The sequence below is a fragment of the Colias croceus genome, chromosome 21 (assembly GCF_905220415.1).
Source record: "Colias croceus chromosome 21, ilColCroc2.1".
Classification (NCBI taxonomy): Eukaryota; Metazoa; Arthropoda; class Insecta; order Lepidoptera; family Pieridae; genus Colias; species Colias croceus.
Genome location: NC_059557.1, coordinates 4,908,423 through 4,926,986, shown reverse-complemented (window position 1 = coordinate 4,926,986; position 18,564 = coordinate 4,908,423). Strand labels below are relative to the sequence as shown.

Sequence of the window (18,564 nt, the reverse complement as noted above, 5' to 3'; positions counted from 1 at the left end):
ATTTTATCACACCGTGCTCAAATAGTTGCTGGTCTTCGGGGGGAGGAGTTACGCCAACGGATCCCTAGGACATTGCTGCGTCAACGATTCTCACGGGAACGGGTTGTACGAACGTAGCACATTCCATTGGCGCAACGTAATTTTAAGTCTTCATTTTATATTCAATTAGCATTATAATCATTAATTGTTAATACTTGCATCGAGCAAGACGTATTGTAATAAGTTTATATTAAAGTATTTCTAAGTGAATTCGTAGTTTTTTTTGGGGCCTCCGGCTGTCTGAAGCATAATTCACAAATAAATTTTCATGTTAGAAAATGTTTAGTAATGTTAGTAAACATTTTATAACAAAACAAATTATAACAAAATAAAACATGTGTTATCTTTTGTTTGTAAACATTTTATAAGGGTGATGGCGGGATAGGCGGTGCGGGTTTTCCATTGAAACGGACACCGGTGCGGTGCGGTGGGGGTTAGAGTACGCAGGTCGCTGCGCGTGGTGTCTCGCTTGTCAGTCCCTTTGTGTCAGCGTGCATCGCTGTGCGTGTGTATTAGTGGTTGCGCGTGCGCCAAGCAATAAAATATGTCCGGTAATTGGAATAACGATGATGTTTACAAACTGATTGAAATGTTTCAAGCAAGAGAAGTACTATGGAACACGATGTCAGAGAGCTACAAAGACCGAAATTAAAAAACACGATGCTTGGATGGAAATTGCCAGTGAATTTAATATGGATAAAAAAGTAATTGAAAAAAAGATTCGATCACTCGTAGGTCAATTTAACCGAGAATGTAAATCTAATAAATCTGGTGCAGGAGCTAATGAGTCAAGTAAATGGTTTGCATTTAAAAAACTCATGTTCCTTAAAGGCAAAAATATTCCAAGTTTAACTGTCGATGGAGGGTTGCAGCTGAGTTTTAACGTCTTTTAATAATATTTAGATGCCCAGTCCAAAAACCCCTCATTTGAAAAATATTCTGCGAATTCTTTTCTTATTTCTTTCCCATCATCTGTCAGGGATTCACATGCTTCAAGTGGTGTTAATTGCTGCTGTTCTAATCTCCATTGTCCATCGATACGTGTACAAGTTACTATGTCATCTCCATCATAGTATTGAGATGGAGCGTAAATCATGCTCGATTCAGTTTTTCTTATAAAATTATGCAGTAGCACGCATGTCATAATTAAAGTAGTAGTTTTTTCTGGATCTAATAATATTGTAGTTCGTAAAACTCTAAATCTGGCTGACAAAATCCCAAATGCGTTCTCTACTGTTCTCCTCGCACGACTCAGTCTATAACTGAAGATTTTTTCCTTAGAATTGCTATCCTGTGGTCCTGGAAAAGGTTTTAATAAGTGTTTTTCTAAAGGGAACGCATCATCTGTTACGAACACATAAGGAACAGGTTTGTTTCTGCCTGGTAGTGAACTGTCACTGGGTATTTTCAAACTATTGTCGTTAATTTTATTTCGAAATTTTGTATTTGCGAAAACTCCGCCATCACTTATGCGTCTTTGGCAGCCAATATTCACGTACAGAAAGTTGTATTCTGCGTCCACTATCGCTAAAAGTACAACGCTGTAAAATCCTTTATAGTTGTAATATTCACTGCCGCTATCAATTGGCTTTTGTATGGCTACGTGCTTTCCATGGATACTTCTTAAGCAATTTGGGAAATTCCATTTTTCTTCAAATGAATTTGTCACGTGTAGCCACTCTTAAGGTGTTGTTGGTATCTGGAACAAAAATAGAAGATTAAGAAATAGGCGCGAAAAATAAATTTATAACTCGTTATTCTAACAAATTTTATTGGATATTTTTATTAAGTATGAAATATTAATAGAATACACTATAAAAAAATATGATTTCAGTTAAGGGTTGTTAAGTAAATAGAAAAAGAAAATCGCGGTTATAGATTTTTTTACAATTTTAGCTAATTTGACGAGCCTATAACTTGAAATTATCGTTTAATTCTATTCTTTCAGGGTAACGAAGAAAACAGAATTGCTTCAGAAAACACTCTCAGTTTGAACGAAACAGGAAATACTGTCACTGATGAAACTACGGGCACGCCTTTCGCCACCCCAAAACCATTTCGGGAAAGAAGACGGCCTGAAGTAGAACAAGATCCAACACAACAAGAAGCTATAAATATTTTACAAAGAATGTACGAATCTAGAAAAAGCAGGGATGAAAATGACGCATTTGGAGAGTATGTCTCGATGAAACTGAAACAAATAAAAAACAGTCATGCTAAGAATACTGCTCAACATCACATTAACAATATTTTGTACAATGCGACAATGGGACAATATGATTTTCCAATAACCTTCACAGACCCAACCGCTAGTAGTTCCTGGGGATACAACTCTGTACCAAATCTATCCACTTTTTCGGAAAATAATGCTGACTGTAGCTCGAGAGGATACTACACCGCACCGAGTCCCTCGGCTTCATTTGAAACCAGTTCTTCGGATAACTCCAGGACACATACTCGTACCAGCGCAAGAACACAGAGTCCGTCTAATTTATCGAAATAAAGCCAAGATTCGACCCAATCATTAAACGATTTGTTGGAATCAATCAAAAATTAAAAAATACATGTTTGGTTTGTTAATTATTAAAAAAACTAGCGGTCCGCCCCGGCTTCGCCCGTGGTACATATTAACGTTTTCTCTACATAAGAACCATCCTCGTACTTCAAGGAATATAATAAAAAAAGAATTATCGAAATCGGTTCAGCCGTTCTCGAGTTATGGAATTACAACGAAAAGTGGCATTGATTTTTATATATTAGATTATTAGTAAGGTAAGGTAGGTACCTACCTAAAGTATGATTAGATTAGATCATATTAAAAGTAAATAAAAAAATAATTAAAAATGTTGTTTGACTTACCTGTATGTATTCCTTTAAAACCTCATTGAGAGCCTCGCACACTTCTGGTACGATAATAGATATCACTTGGTCTGACAACTTGAACACATTTCCAAGACTTTTATAACTGCTACCAGTTGCCAAAAATCTTAACGTTACCGCAAGTCTTTCCGTCACACTTACAGATTTTCTAAATGTAGTGTCTCGTTTGCCTATTTTTGCCCCAATTAAATTTTGTAGATATTCAAATTCGGAACTGTTCATTCTTATAAAATCTTTTAAGCAACCGTCAATACCCAAATCTTTGAGATAGCCTGTGGCACTATATTTTCCTCTAGCTTTTAGCGTTTGGCGCATCCAATAAGAGCGCTTTTTCTTCTTTTTTAAACAAAAAATAAAAGCTATTCCAATGAGCAAATCTTCTTCCATTTTCGTGTAGACGTCCTCGGCCCTCAGAAGGCGAAACCAAACTGCGAGTCAATACTATAATAATATAAAATGTTTAAACATTTTCCATCAATGTAGGAGCACTTATAACATGTAACAGTTTCTAACAAAATGCAACAATTGTTAACATTTGTTAGTAAATGTGTAAAACAGGTGTTATAAAATGTTTACAAACATTTTATAACGGCAATGTGGGAGCACCATTAGTTATCAAAGAGGATTTGGATCAGCTTTTAAACAGCAAAACGTATTAGCTACTGAATCAATTGATAACAACGCTATAACTCCTGAGGAACAACTAACTATTGAACCAAATGAAGATGCTTCGACTTCACTTATTTTAAAATATGAATTATCAGTTGAACCACCTGTTGTATCAGAAAGTGAATCGGTTGTGAGAGTATCAGAAATGATTTGTATAGTTTGTGGACAAGAATCTACAGGAGCACATTCATGTGACATTTGCGTAAATTCCGTGCATGCAATATGTAGCATTACGACAAGCGCAGAAGGATATGGGTCGGGAGTTCTATGCTTATTATATCAAAAAGAAGAGAAAATTAAAGAGCAAAGGGAAGATGCTTCACAAAATTTAAACAGATCTGCTGATAAAATGAAAGAAACTTGTTCGAAGAAATTCAAGGATGTATTAGTTGGTTCCACAGTTTTGGTTGATGTACCAAAAGTAGACAGAGGTCCATTAGATGCAAATAGTATTACGGGTATTGTATTAAAGCGGCTACACACGACCCTAAAATCACTGGCAATATCGGGACAGTGGTGGGGAGGTCGTATCATAAATCGCCTGGTGTGTAGGCAAATCGTACCGGATTTTTTTCGTCCCTAAATCGGTACGGGCGAGCTCACGATTCAGGGACGATTATCGGCTCAGGGAGCGTTGTCAGGACGTGTGTAGCGAAATCAGGACTGATTTTTGTGCAGTCTGCGCTCGAGCGCTGCGGCGATACGACGTGTTAGCGGTTACTATTGTCGCTGCGGGCGAAACGACGTGCTCGGCTACTATTTTTTATTTCGAAAATATGGCGAAGGAAAATGAGCGAGAAGCGTGGACAAAAGTCATTGATTTATTTAAAGATTTATTTATTTATTTATTCTTTATTGCTTGCTATTGAAAGTTACAATAAAACTTAACCTAGGAATACATTCAAACAAATGCGATTTCTTTCAGACAACCAGACGTACGGAGAGAAATTAAATTAAAGGATTTACCATATTTGTGGGACAAAAAACAAAAAGACTATTTCAACCGCGACATGAGACAGGAGGCATTCAAAATGCTAGAGCAAATTTTTAATGAAGAGATCGGCAGAGATACATCGCTGGCTGACTTCAAGAAAAAACTTGAGAATATTCGTACTACGTATGGAAGAGAGCTGAAGAAGGTAAGATTATGTAGAATATTATGAGCCTATAACTCTCTTTTGGCGGGAAAATGAGAAAAAGACAAATATCTCGTGATTGAGAAGGAATTTTAGTAAAGTGCTCTATTCATTGACTGGGTAATTGTATTTACAATTTTTTAATACATATTACAAAGTTTTATATTGTTCATTGAAGGAACAAACTAAAAAAAATGAAAAATTGCTTTAAGCTCACGCTATTGGTACATTAATTCACGTGTTTCAGGTGAATGCTTCCAAGCAAACAGGATCGGGGTCCAATGACATCTATGTACCAGCGTTATGGTATTACCTACTCTTACAATTTCTAGAGGGGACGACGGAGCCATGCCACCCTGGAATGGATACTTTGGATGAGGTAAGAAAAATTATCCGTGAGTTATGTTCTTAAATGGGTATGGCTTCATAATGTGTCTATTAATGCCGAATGCTGAGTCTCCCAAAAACGTGTAGGGCACTGAAATATTTGTGCCCTGTAACGTACACGATGGTGGTAGATGTAACTTATCTGTCTTTAATTTATTATACAGTGATGTAGTTATGACACCGCCATCAGAGACGCTTCCGTTAATGTCAGTACTACCGCATACATAAACTCATAAATTGCATTTACTACGGCGAACTGAACTGTACTAAAAAGCCTTTATAGTTATAGAATAACGTGCCATTCCTCGGTGGCTTTTCTATGTATATATGTTTCCTATCTATTGCACCAACACAGTGATCGAATTGCCACTTGTCTTCAAACATTTTAGCATTATCTTTCCATTCACTTTGCGTTGCAGGCATCTGAAACAGAAAGTAAAGGGAACATTACGTCACCAGATATATCAGCATCGACATCATCGACACAAATTATAAATACAGAAATATGTGATAAAGAGGGGCCCGCGGACTCTGGAAAAAGTTCACAGCCCAAGAAGCAGAAAATGTCCATACAAAGTAAACAAGAAAAACTGCTGGATGCTGCTCAGACACTGATGACTCAACGATTAGTTCACAAACAAAGTAAAACAAATGAACAATTTAACACAACGCAGCATGGAGAGAAGCATACTAAACATAAGAAAATATATAAAATTAAAAATACATCAATACGATGAAAAACAAATATGACTGACGCTCTCACACAGGCACTTAAACTCAAGTGGCAATGGACTGCGGAAGTAAGAGAAAAATCACAGATGAACATCGTATTTTTCAAGAAAATGGGAGTTGGAGTTTTTTTGCTGCGAAGTAAAAGACAAAATTATCTGCTTGGTTTGTAACAGTACCATCAGTGTCCCAAAGTTATATAATTTTAAACGTCACTATGACCAGCATAATGCGAAGTATGACCAGTTCAAGATATTAATTAGAGATGTAAAATTAAATGAGTTAAAATCACGATTAAAGAATCAATAACTTATGTTTACGCGTCCAAAGCAGGAAAATGAATCTGCTGTTCAAGCAAGCTTCGTACAGGTGGCATCATGTAAGAAGAGCGCTAGCGGTTCGTTCTCAAAGTACTACCGCACACAAAAGTTTTTAACCCTAGATAGATAACCTACGTCGAAACGACGTAATCGATTTTGAAAAATCGATATAACTCGTTTGTTTTTCGCGTCACTAAACTGCCCGTTCCTGCCAACTCAGTCGGCTGTCGGAGCTTGCAGGACACACCCGTATCGCTTCGGTAAGTGCAATACTTTCGTCAATATTTACCTACCGTACGTCGAAGTGACGTATGGTTATCTTTAGTGTCAGTTTTTAGACATTTGAGAAAATGTGTTATTTTCTTTTTTGAGAATAAATGTACATGGTTTTTATTAGTTTTTTTACTTGTTATAGGCCACTATAAAAATAACATAATGACGTCACGAAATCGTGTAAACGATGCAGAAATCGGCCGTTTGTTGCATTAAACGAGCGATGAAGAGATTCAAGGGTCGGACAGTGAAACTGAAGACAATTTATTAGAAGAACAAGTACAGAGTGATGCCGAAGACTATGAGGTGAGTGCTCCACCAGTGGTAAACTCATTGAATACTGAAGATGTCTCTGAAAATGACCCTGAAACTCCTGAAAGAGCTTCGCCAAATATGCCGAGTTGTATTGTCATGCCACAGCGTCAAATTCTTAGAGGCAAAAACGATCATCGTTGGACGGCCACTAAAGGCAGAACAAGTGGCAGAGTATCATCTGCTAATATTATACGGACATCTAGGGGTCCCACTCGGATGAATAAATGCCTTTATGAGCCTTTTGAATGTTTCAGTATATTTATTACTGATGATATTGTGGAGGAGATAACAAAATGGACCAACGCTGAAATCCAGCTGAAGATTCAAAGGTCTGATGTAAAAGCCACCTTTAAAACTACAACTTGTGACGAAATTCGGGCTCTTTTCGGCATATTGACACTAACAGCTGCTATGAAAGACAATCATTTGACCACGGATGAGCTATTTGATTGTTCGTATTCAGGAAACAGATATGTTGCTGCCATGAGTAGAGATAGATTCGATTTTCTGATAAGGTGTTTGAGAATGGACGACAAATCATTGCGGCCAGAACTAAGGGCTACTGACGCATTTGTACCAATTAGAAAAATATGGCAGATCTTCATAAACCACTGCCGATCCAATTACATCCTTATGTAACCATCGACGAACAGCTTTTGGGTTTCCGGGGTCGGTGCCCTTTTCCGATGTACATTCCCAACAAACCTAATAAATACGGAATAAAAATCGTAATGACATGTGACAGTGCTACACGATACATGATTGATGCTATGCCATATCTAGGCAAATGCACTCAAACCAATGGCTTGCCACTCGGTGAATTTTATGTAAAAGAACTTACAAAAGCAGTTCATGGCAGTAATAGAAATGTCACATGTGATAATTGGTTCACATCAGTTCCATTAGCAAAAAACTTGCTAAGGCAGCCATACAACTTGACCTTGGTTGGCACTATTAGGTCAAACAAAAGGGAAATACCTGACGAGCTGAAAAAGATGCAATCCAGGCGAGTAGGAACATCGATGTTCTGTTATGATGGGCCTTTGACATTAGTATCGTACAAACCAAAGCCGAGCAAAATGGTGTTTGTTCTATCATCGTGTGATGAAGAGGGCACTGTTCATCCTACGACCGGCAAGCCAAATATGATTCATTTTTATAATGAAACAAAAGGGGGAGTCGACACTTTCGACCAAATGTGCTCGACGATGTCATGCAGCCGCAAAACAAACAGGTGGCCCATGGCTATGTTTTATGGGATTTTGAATATGTCATTTATAAACTCATACATTGTTTACTGTGACAATGTCCTATCCAAGAAAGAAAAACCATTGGGACGTAGAGATTTCATGAAGAAACTCAGCAATACCTTGATGACCCCATGGATGGAGACAAGGCAGCAAATGCTTACTTTGCCGACGAATATAAAAGAAAAAATTAGTGGCATGTTGCCTAAAAGACAAGCCGAACCTTCAACACAACGTGAAGATGTACCTGAGCCAAAGAAAAGAAAATATTGTGCCTTTTGTCCATCAAAAATTAGAAGGATGACAAAGACAATGTGCGACAGCTGCAAAAATCCCATTTGTGGAGAGCACAAGTCCAGCGCCTGTCCTAAGTGCCTTTGAGGACAAAATGAATAAAAACTGTTATTTATTTAGGTTTTATATATTATAGAGATTACAAAAAACTGATTTTGAAAAGTTTACATTGTAAATTATAAGACTGACGGAGAGTTTCCTAAATGCTTAAGTTTTTTTAAAGTAAGAAGTACCTTGTTTTGTTCTTTAACTTTTTTTCTAATAAAAATATAAATAAACTGTAATGTTTTTCATTTACTCATAATAAAATAACATATATTAACACATAATATCACATTCATAAACCTAAAATATACATAGTCCAAAATATGCTCACTCAAACATTCGCACGTCGAGTCGACGTATGGTTATCTTTAGTGTACAGTGAAATATGGTTATCTATCTAGGGTTAATTACGAAATGGCTTTCACAGAAAAGTGAGAAAAATTATTTATGATGCATATTGTTCTATGAAGAGAGAAGCTGATAATAATTCAGTTAATAATTTAAAACAATGCATGAAACGAACCGCAGTGGCAACAAAATGTTCCGTGTCTACAGGTAACCGATTGGTCATAGTGCACGCGGGTGGAGAAGCGGGTTTTGTGCCGAACGCTTTGCTGACAATCAAAGCCGGTACAAAAAGCGGCGACTACCACGACAATATGAATTCGGAGAATTACGAGCAGTGGCTCCGTACTAAACTAATACTAAATTTACCGCCTAATTCAGTCGTGGTAGTCGACAATGCATCGTATCATAACAAACAACTCGATGCCGCACCAACGTCCAACACTATGAAAGCAGACATGCAAACCTGGCTCCAACAAAGAAATTAAATTTGATGAATCCATGCTAAAGCCGGAGTTGTACAACTTAATAAAAAAATATAAAGAACAATTTAAGAAATTTAATATCGATGCTATATTGAACGAAACAGGCCATGCGGTACTTCGTTTGCCTCCATATAACCCTGATCTTAATCCCATCGAAATGGCCTGGTCCCAAATTAAAGGATATGTCGCCAGCAAGAATATAACTTGGAACCTTGCACGGATAACTGACTTAGTAAATGACAAAGTGAATTTAATGGGAGCAACAGAATGGGCGAAGCTATGCACCAAGGTAAAGGAAATAGAGGCCGATTACTGTAAAAGCGATCATGGTCGATATGATGACAGAAACATTTGTTATTCACGTAGGGGATGATGATTCTGAGTCAAATGACGATGAGAGCTCAAGTGACGGAAGCGACGATGATGAAATGGCCACCTCTAGCACCAACACCGCGTCCTCATCTGGATTTCACGTCACCCATGACGATAAGGTACAAGTCCGAGACGGGCCGCAGACTGCAACCGCAGGCGACACTGTGGCTACCGGCTGCGGTTACCGCAATGCTGCCTGCGGTCGCTATTCCAACTGCGGCTGCATGCCGTGGCTGCACAATGCACAGAACCGTGTCTAAATGATATAAACAAAAAAGACAAAGATAGTTTGTCACTTCCGCGCAGGTGGCATTTGCATACTGCAGTCTGCGGTCGCTGCGCGCCGCGGCCGCACGCTGCGCGTTGCGTCTGCAGGCAGCAGTGTTGCCGCGCTTGGAATCAATTTCATAGATGTTCATAGAAACAAGTGGTGTCGCTTGCAGTTTGCGGTTGCAGTTTGCGGTCTGCGGCCCGTCTCGGACTTGTACCTTTAATGGAAGGAGTTTCCCCTTTACTTTAATTTTTTTAAATATTCTAGATTAAACATTTTAAACTGCATTCAACATGTGTTAGTTCTATTTGCTATTACATTTATTTATCAATGTACCTAGCATTAATCAATATACGAAACGGCGAGCGAAAAGATCGTTAAAAAATAAAACAATAGGCCTAGTATAGTACTTGCGTGCGCGAGTGTACCCATGCGCAAAGTTACCCACTCCACTTTTTCCCAGCGCTCTTTTTACGTGACGCGGCCTGTACTGCCGGAATTAATAGCAAAGCACTAAAAACCTTTTGTTGAAGGTGAATTTATAAAAGAATATCTCGTAAGAGCCGCAGAAATCGTTAGTCCTGGAAGCGTGAAGGCTTTTCAAAGTATATCTTTGTATCGAAATACTGTGGCTGAAAGAGCTACTGAGTTGGCTGGCAATATAGTAGATCAGATAAAAACTAAGTCAGATACTTTCACTGCATTTTCTATTGCCTGTGACGAAAGTACTGATGTGTGTGGTGTGGCACAACTTGCTGTATTTTTACGTGCTGTTGATTCAGTAATGTTTATGAAGAGTTACTGGAATTAGTGCCTTTGCACGATACAACAACTGGTGAGGATATATTGAATGCCGTTTATGAACTTTTGCAGAAAATATAATCTAAATGTGACAAAAATGTCGTCTTTTGCAACCGATGGAGCTCCTTCCATGACAGGAGGAGTAAATAATGGCTTCGTTAATTTATTAAAGAAAAAGATCAAGGAAAATTATAATATCGAAACAGATCTACACCATGTGCATTGAATAATTAACCAACAAATTTTATGTTCAAAAGTGATAAAATTAGAGTACGTTTTGAAAGCAGTGAGAAAATGATAAACTTCACACGGTCGCGTGGCTTAAATCAACGACAATTGCCATCGTCTACTGTTCAAAACATGGAAGGAGGTACAGCAACCACCTCAACTTCGAGTGGTAGCACGGAATCAACAGAAACATCGGCACCAGCGCCACCAGCGAGCAAAAAGAGGCAAAAAATAACTGATCACTTCGATTTGTCTGAACCTGAAGATACTTCTATGGAAAACAGAATATCATGAATGGCGGCAAAAGAAGGTTTACCATTCCGTGTATTTTGCTCGTCTAAAGATATCAGAGACCTGTTCAATTCTTCGGGTCAGAAACTTCCCAAGTCTCCAAACACAATTAAATCTATAGTTATGAACTATGGCATTTGACACTTCATTTCTTACTCAAAACGACATTAAGCGCTCGACAGCCACAGGAAGATGATGAATGTGACTTACACGTTAAAAGAATTGCCAAAAAGTTGAGATTATTATCTGAAGAAGAAAGATAACAGTTCAGTAAATGACTCTATCGATTCCGAAATAAAGTACTGAGAGAGATCGCGAATGCTCCCTGGTACATTGGAAATGATAACCTACATATGTAGCGGTTTGTGGGCTTATGGCGCACAGAAAAACTTGAATGAGTTTATGATTGCATCAATGTAAATTATATCATCTAAGAATTAATATTATGTTAAATAAATAAATAAATAAAACTATAAGCATCGGGACCTCAAATTGATCTCGTCACCGACATAATTAAAAAGAACGAAATGAAGTAAATCAGCAAAATATTTTCCATTAGCGTTGACAGTACGCCCGGTCTGTCTCATATTGACCAGCTAACTTCCATCATTCGATACGTAAAAGACTGTGTTCCTGTTGAAAGGTTATTGAAATTTATACCTATTAAAGAGCATAAATCTAAGTATTTAGCGGAGACAATTTTAAATGTTTTTAGAGATACATGACATTCCCATAAAAGATTGCAGAGGACAAAGCTACAACAATGCTTTAAATATGTCGGGAAAGTATAGTGGTCTACAAACAAGAATCAAGGAAAAAGGAAAAATGTCCATGCTGATGGGTGTATACCGGAGGCATCTCAGTTCAATGATAACAAATCATAAAACTGAACTCTTGTAACACGATAATATAACTGAAAATTTTCATCATCTAATCTAATTCGTAAAATAAAGTTCTAAACTCTCCACTTGCGTGCCGAGATTCAATGTGTTGACATATCCAAGGTCTTGAATTTCGTTTTCTTATATTATAATAATAATAAGTCATTATTAATCATCCTTTTCTATGTGTAACGTATTCATCATCGGAAGTTTCTTCATCGATTATATTCATAGCAAGCGCCTGACGTCCGTCTAATTGAACTCCGCAACACTAACTGAGCTTTGGCTTAGCTCTTTGTGTGCACGCCATTTATTTTCTATCTTAGCTTATTTTGGCTTAGCCTTGGAATAGCTTAGTTTTCGGTCTGCAACCGGCATGATGATTTTTCCGCGCAAAAATATGAGCGAAATTTTGATGAAAGGTGCTCCTGTAGGATCTATTGGCCGAGTACATCCTTCTGGCTGGATAAAGACAAATTTTTTCACGCAGTGGTTCGAACATTTCATCGATTATGTAAAGCCATCCGAAGCCTCACCGGTTCTTCTCTTATTTGACGGTCATTTCAGTCATAGAAAGAATATCGAGCTCGAAGATAAAGCTATAAAAAATCACGTGACTTTGATTTCCCTACCCCCACATTGCACACATAAGATCCAGCCCATGGATACAGCATATATGGGCCCACTGAAAACTTATTACAGTGAGGAAATTCGTATGTGGCTGCGCGAAAACATTAGACCACTTACTGCCTACGACATTTCAGATTTGTTTGGCAGAGCCTATCGAAAATGCCAGACTGGTGAAATTGCAGCGAAAGGCTTTAGTGCTGGTGGCATTTACCCATTCAATAAAAATATTTTCACTGAGTCTGACTATCTCGCAGCAGCTCAAGAGTCAGCGGACGGTGTTGGTGAAACCGATTACCGAACAGGATGCACCAAATATTGGAGAACCATCCTATCAAATAAGGCCGATGACCTTAGAACCAGGTAATCCTGCCGTAGGCGTCCACAAGTCGTAAATGAACCAGAAAACCATTCACTTTCCCTATTGACAGAATGCTTTTGATGTTTCACCAGATAACAGACAAATAATTTAATGCAGGAAACAGATCCAAATCTTCTTTTTTGTATATTAGTATATCATTATTGTTACAGAAAAACAACTACGTAAGAAATGGAAGAACCTGCGTGATCAGTATCGAAAAGAAAAAAAGAAATTCCTAACGCCACGCTCTGGTGACGGTGGCGATGAAGTAGAGAGCACGTGGCCATACTTTCAACTTATGCAATTTATAAATGATGACATTACATCTGAAGTCATGATGGGAAATCTACATACATGACAGTGATTCGAAATCCCTCAACGAGTCCTGTCAAACTGAGCAATATAACATCGCTGACGTGATGAGCCAAAGTACATCAACCTGCAGCAGTCGCACATCAGATTATAGAGTTGAACTTATTGAATGTGAAAGAGATAGATTGTTGTTCTCTTTATATGGTCAGAATGATGATGAGATGATGAGTGTTGCAAATAGTTTATGTTTATTATTATTGGATGGTGATGAAAAATATACACAAACACTACTTATTGTACCTACACATTTAATAATGTCCATACACAAAAGTTTTATGTAGAAACGACAATTTAAAACAAGAGACCACACGAATTACAATAAAATCAGTCGTTGTCCGTTCCACGTCGTTAGCGGGAATGCGCAATTAGCGTGGGATGTGTAGATGCTATTTCTTAGTAAATATTATTCTCGTTTTGCCATGGCAAAGAACCTTCTGGTGAAATAAAGTAGTTAGCGAATAAGCCTCTCAAGGTAAGAACATTATCTAAACCAACAATTGACATAGTATCAATAACATCATATCCATCACGAACTTTCTTCTCCATAGATACTGCTTTCCGAATCGGTGGTAAATGTTAAAAATACATACTTATGTAATGACGATTCGAAAGTGCTACTAAATAGTAGTCTAATTGAATAAATGAATGTTTGAGTTTGAGTTTGAATTTTGAGTTAACTCTTATAAAGTTATGTAATACACAACATGCTTTTACTATTTTGATGCTGTTAATCAATAAAGTCCTCATAGTCCTGTGAAATACTTCAAATTTATTAGACATAATACCAAAAGTAGATTCTATGTAGCGTCTTGCCCTACTAAGAGTTAAGACGGTAGTTAAATATTTTTTTTCTTTGCCACAAAGTTCACCAGCGCAGCGGTGGCTGACTATATTTCTCAAAATGGACTAATAGAGGTTAGTAAATAATGTTATTTTTTTCTTTGTCTAACAGTGCTTACGATGAGTTACAATAATCATTGTAAAAATAATATAACGTAGGGTGTGCATTATATCATCGTCGTAAGAAAGTAGATATTCTGTGTGCACTGCAACCTAGTCCTACGATATCTTTATTTATTGTGATAGGATATTAAATGTATTTTTTTTATTCCAGGTTATTTTCAATAACACCATGGCTGTATGTCACAGATGCTGGCAAAGAGCCAACAATGATGTCAATCGACAAGACCTTCCTGACAAAAAGTTTTTGTCGATGTCAACAGTCCAGCTGAAGGCGCCCAACCAAATGAAATCATCGTCCCCGAGTATGTAAGAGCTCCTAATTATTCGCGAACCTTTTTATATAGGCATTGCAAAAATCTAAATCTGAGGAGAATACCCGCGTCTATAAGACTGTTCGCCATTTGTAACTACAGCTTATATTTTCCACCTAGTACACGACTGTGTCAAGACCATTTGTCCAATATTATTTGGGACGAATTACTGGATAATGTAAACGTGACGAATTATTTCAACGCTGAGCTTGTTTCGGACATGAAAACAATGTTAATTCGCGGCATGAATGCTCCTAGATTAAGGTTTGAATCCGTGACTGGATTGGATGCCCATGAGCTTCATTTTTGGACTGGACTAACTATTGAACAATTTAATAGTATGCTATTGGAAACACCCAGCTTAGCTGAGAGACACGGACATCCGCGGAGAGTTCTTGGGGCCTATATGTCAAAATTAAGGACTGGTGAAAGCAATGATAGGTTAGCAACATTGTTTGGGATGTCGTCGTTGAAGACCATTTAAAAATAGCGAGAGAATGTTTGACACAATATTTCGGTAATAGACATCTTGGTCTAGAATCTAGACCAAGTCAGTGGTTCATAACCGGTGGTCCGCGGACCACAGGTGGTCCCTGGAGGCATTCCAAGTGGTCCGCGAAGCCATCCTAATAATATGTGACGTGACGTCATGAGTCGAGTCGAAACAACGCGAGCCGCGCGCGGCACGAGTCCGAAGGCGAAACGCGGTGCACGAGGGCGGGGGTGCCGGTTTCGTTCCATTCGTTCTTTGTTTTAGCGGCGCGGGTTGCCGATCGTCCCTTGTAGCGTCGACGTTGTAATGAGCGGTAGTGATTTATTGAATGAAAAATACTTTATTGCACAATTAATACAGGATTATAAACTAAGAGCCATACAAGTAATAACATGTACAGAGGGCGGTCTTATCGCTGTAAGCGATTTCTGCCAGACAACCCGAAAATTTAGAAGGATTACAGGTAAGTAAAATAAATATTATTTGTTTGGTTTATGTCACACAACTAGCTATTGCGGATTACTAATTTTACTTTATTTTCGTCACGTTGTAAATCTGCTAGGTTTCTTATTAGGTAGGTAAGAAGTTTTTAATATTTTATATAAAACGGAAAATAATGCACAATTCAGTATTTTTGTAGGCTAGGTTTAGGTTTTAATAAGCAATTAAAAAATCGGTTTTATTTAAAGTCGGTTTACATAAGATAGTTTTACGTGACAACGTAATATTAAAACATAGATGAAATAAATGCACAATTTTATAATCGTGCCTCTCTTTCTCTTGTTTCGCGCTCTCACTCGCAGAACGCTACAAACGTTATGATGAGTCACCCTTTTTCGTGCATGCAGCCGGTCTCCATCGTTTTATAAGACGTTGTCACGTCAAAACGAGCCTTATTTGACTTGCATTGTTTGTGTGTAGGTAGGTAGGTTTGTTTGTTCGGGTCTAAACCTTACAACTAAATATTTCAAAGCAGTTATTCTCAACCAATTGAGGCAAAGTTGGGAATACATAATATTATATCATTTCGGTGACAATGCAATTGCTTGGTATAATTGAGCAGATTATGATGTATATGTAAATATAGGTACCTACTTAATAATACCGTCGTATTTGGGCTCATTTGATACGTCTTGAGCAGTAGATACTTTAACCGTCATTCCAACAGCTGGCCATAGACCTCACAAATAAAAGCTTATCAAAACAACACATTTTTATTATCAGATCTTATACCTGTCCATATTATCGCTAAAACTTCGTTTTCAGAAAAATGCCACCAAAAAGAAAATATGACGACGAATATATTAAGCTGGGCTTTACTTCAATAGAAATTAATGGAGAAACTAGACCACAATGCGTTTTATGTGCAACTGTTCTTTCTAACGACGCTTTAAAACCGGCAAAGTTGGAACGTCATTTGAAGACCGTGCATCCGAAGTTTTGTAACCGTTCGCGAGAATTCTTTGAAGGCAAACTAACAAGTCTTAAAAAAATGAAACTTGGACCCAGTGGAACAAGTTATGAAACCTCTGAAAAAACATTATCTGCATCATTTGAAGTTTCAAAATTGATTGCCAAATCGAAAAAAGCACACACAATCGGCGAATCTTTAATAAAGCCCTGTATGCTCAAAGTTGCAGAAGAGCTTTAAGGTGCGGAAGCTCAAAAGAAAATTCGTGAAATACCGCTTTCTAATGACACAATTAAGTCGCGTATTCAAAAAATGTCAACTGATATTGAAGACCAAGTTATTGACAAGATTTAAAACAGCCCTTATTTTGCATTACAATGTGATGAGTCTACCGATGTTTCGCAATGCTGTCAATTACTTGTATTTATTCGATTTTTGGAGGACAACAAAATGTTTAAAGAAGAGTTATTATTTTCTCAAGAACTTAAAACTACGTCGCAAGGTGCAGATGTTATGAATGCAATAAGCCAATATATGGAGGAACATGGACTTATGTGGGAAAGGCTTGCCGGGTTTTGTACTGACGGTGCTCCTGCTATGCTTGGTTCTCGCTCTGGTCTTGCAGCATTGATAAAAACTAAAAATCCTTCCGCAATTACGACGCACTGCGTTATTCACCGTCAAGCATTGGCTGCCAAAACGCTCCCGGAATGTTTTACTATAGCTCTGAAAACAGCTATAAAAGTAGTTAACTTCATTAAAAAGAGCGCACTCAATACTCGTCTATTCAATGGTTGTACGAACTAAGAGAGGAAGTACAAGTATTCTTAACTAACAAGGAAAACAAAGAGTTGCTAGATCAGTTCTGTGAGCCCGAATATAAAGTACGTTTTGCTTATTTGGTCGACTTTTTTGCGCAAATAAATAAAATGAACCTTCAAATGCAAGGGTCCGGAAATTTGAAGTTGCAAGGCATGAGCAACATATTTGCATATGAAGATAAAATCAGGGCGTTTATTGCTATAATCGAGCTATGGATCAATAAGATCGAAAGAAAAAACTTTTCTGCATTTGATACGCTCAACCAAATTATTGATGGACAAGGTGCAGATATTAAAGAAGAAATTCAGAAGAACGTGATGCTCCATTTGACTAATTTAAAAAGTGAATTCAATCGCTATTTTCCTGACTGCGAGGACACAAGTATTCAGAAATTGATCCGGAATCCTTTCATTGTCAACGTTTCTGAAGTTTCTGATGAAATTCAAGAAGAAGTGATTGAAATGCAACACGACACGAACTTAAAAGATACATTCGAATCAGGAATAAATCTTGAAGATTATTGGAGCCAAAAAGCAATTTCTTTTCCAAAGCTTCGAGACATTGCTATACGTTACCTAACATTATTTTCATCGACGTATCAGCGAGCAGGGGTTTTCGACGCTTCTGATTATTAAAAACAAGCATCGAAATCGGTTGGATGCCACTGCCGATATGCGTTTAGCTTTGAGTAGTACTGAACCGAGAATTCCGAAGTTAGTAAAGAGTATGCAGGCACAAAAATCACATTAAATTAAAATCTGTAACTTTTATATTTTTGCCAAATAATAAATAAATGAATGCTAATTATAAAATTGTGCTTGTTTTCTTTATCAAACAACCCTTAATTTAGGTCATAGAAACATTTGGTAAAATGGTCCCTCATGACTAAAAGGTTAAGAACCACTAGTCTAGATCATCGGTCTAGAGAAAATGTTCTAGAAAGAAACTTACTGATACCTAAAGAGTTTTTTGGTGATGAGCAAAATACTAAAGCTATTTTGATATTAGATGGAACGTACATTGAACGTATATTGAAAAAAGCTCCAATTTTTTATTTCAGCGCCAATCTTACAGCCATCACAAGTTTCGAAATCTTTCATAACCTTTTATAATTATGAGCAGTGATGGCTATATAATAGACGTACTCGGTCCATTTCGGGCTACAACATCTGATGCTACCATTATGCAGTCATTAA

General features: G+C 37.6%; 1 protein-coding gene and 2 pseudogenes across 1 annotated transcript; 2 read left to right on the top strand and 1 right to left on the bottom strand.

The window, feature by feature from the left end:
* Positions 1-583: 583 nt before the first annotated feature.
* LOC123701374 lies at positions 584-2,596 on the top strand (annotated as a pseudogene).
* Positions 701-5,297, bottom strand: LOC123701373 (annotated as a pseudogene).
* Positions 5,298-7,479: 2,182 nt separating this feature from the next.
* LOC123701561 (piggyBac transposable element-derived protein 4-like) lies at positions 7,480-8,376 on the top strand. Its single transcript, XM_045649072.1, has one exon. The coding sequence runs from the start codon at positions 7,480-7,482 to the stop codon at positions 8,374-8,376; it is 897 nt and encodes a 298-aa protein (XP_045505028.1).
* Positions 8,377-18,564: the final 10,188 nt, after the last annotated feature.

What these genes read in the sequence shown, in the direction of transcription:
- LOC123701561 (XM_045649072.1), top strand. Translation starts at nt 7,480, where the DNA reads ATGACATGTGACAGTGCTACACGATACATGATTGATGCTATGCCATAT.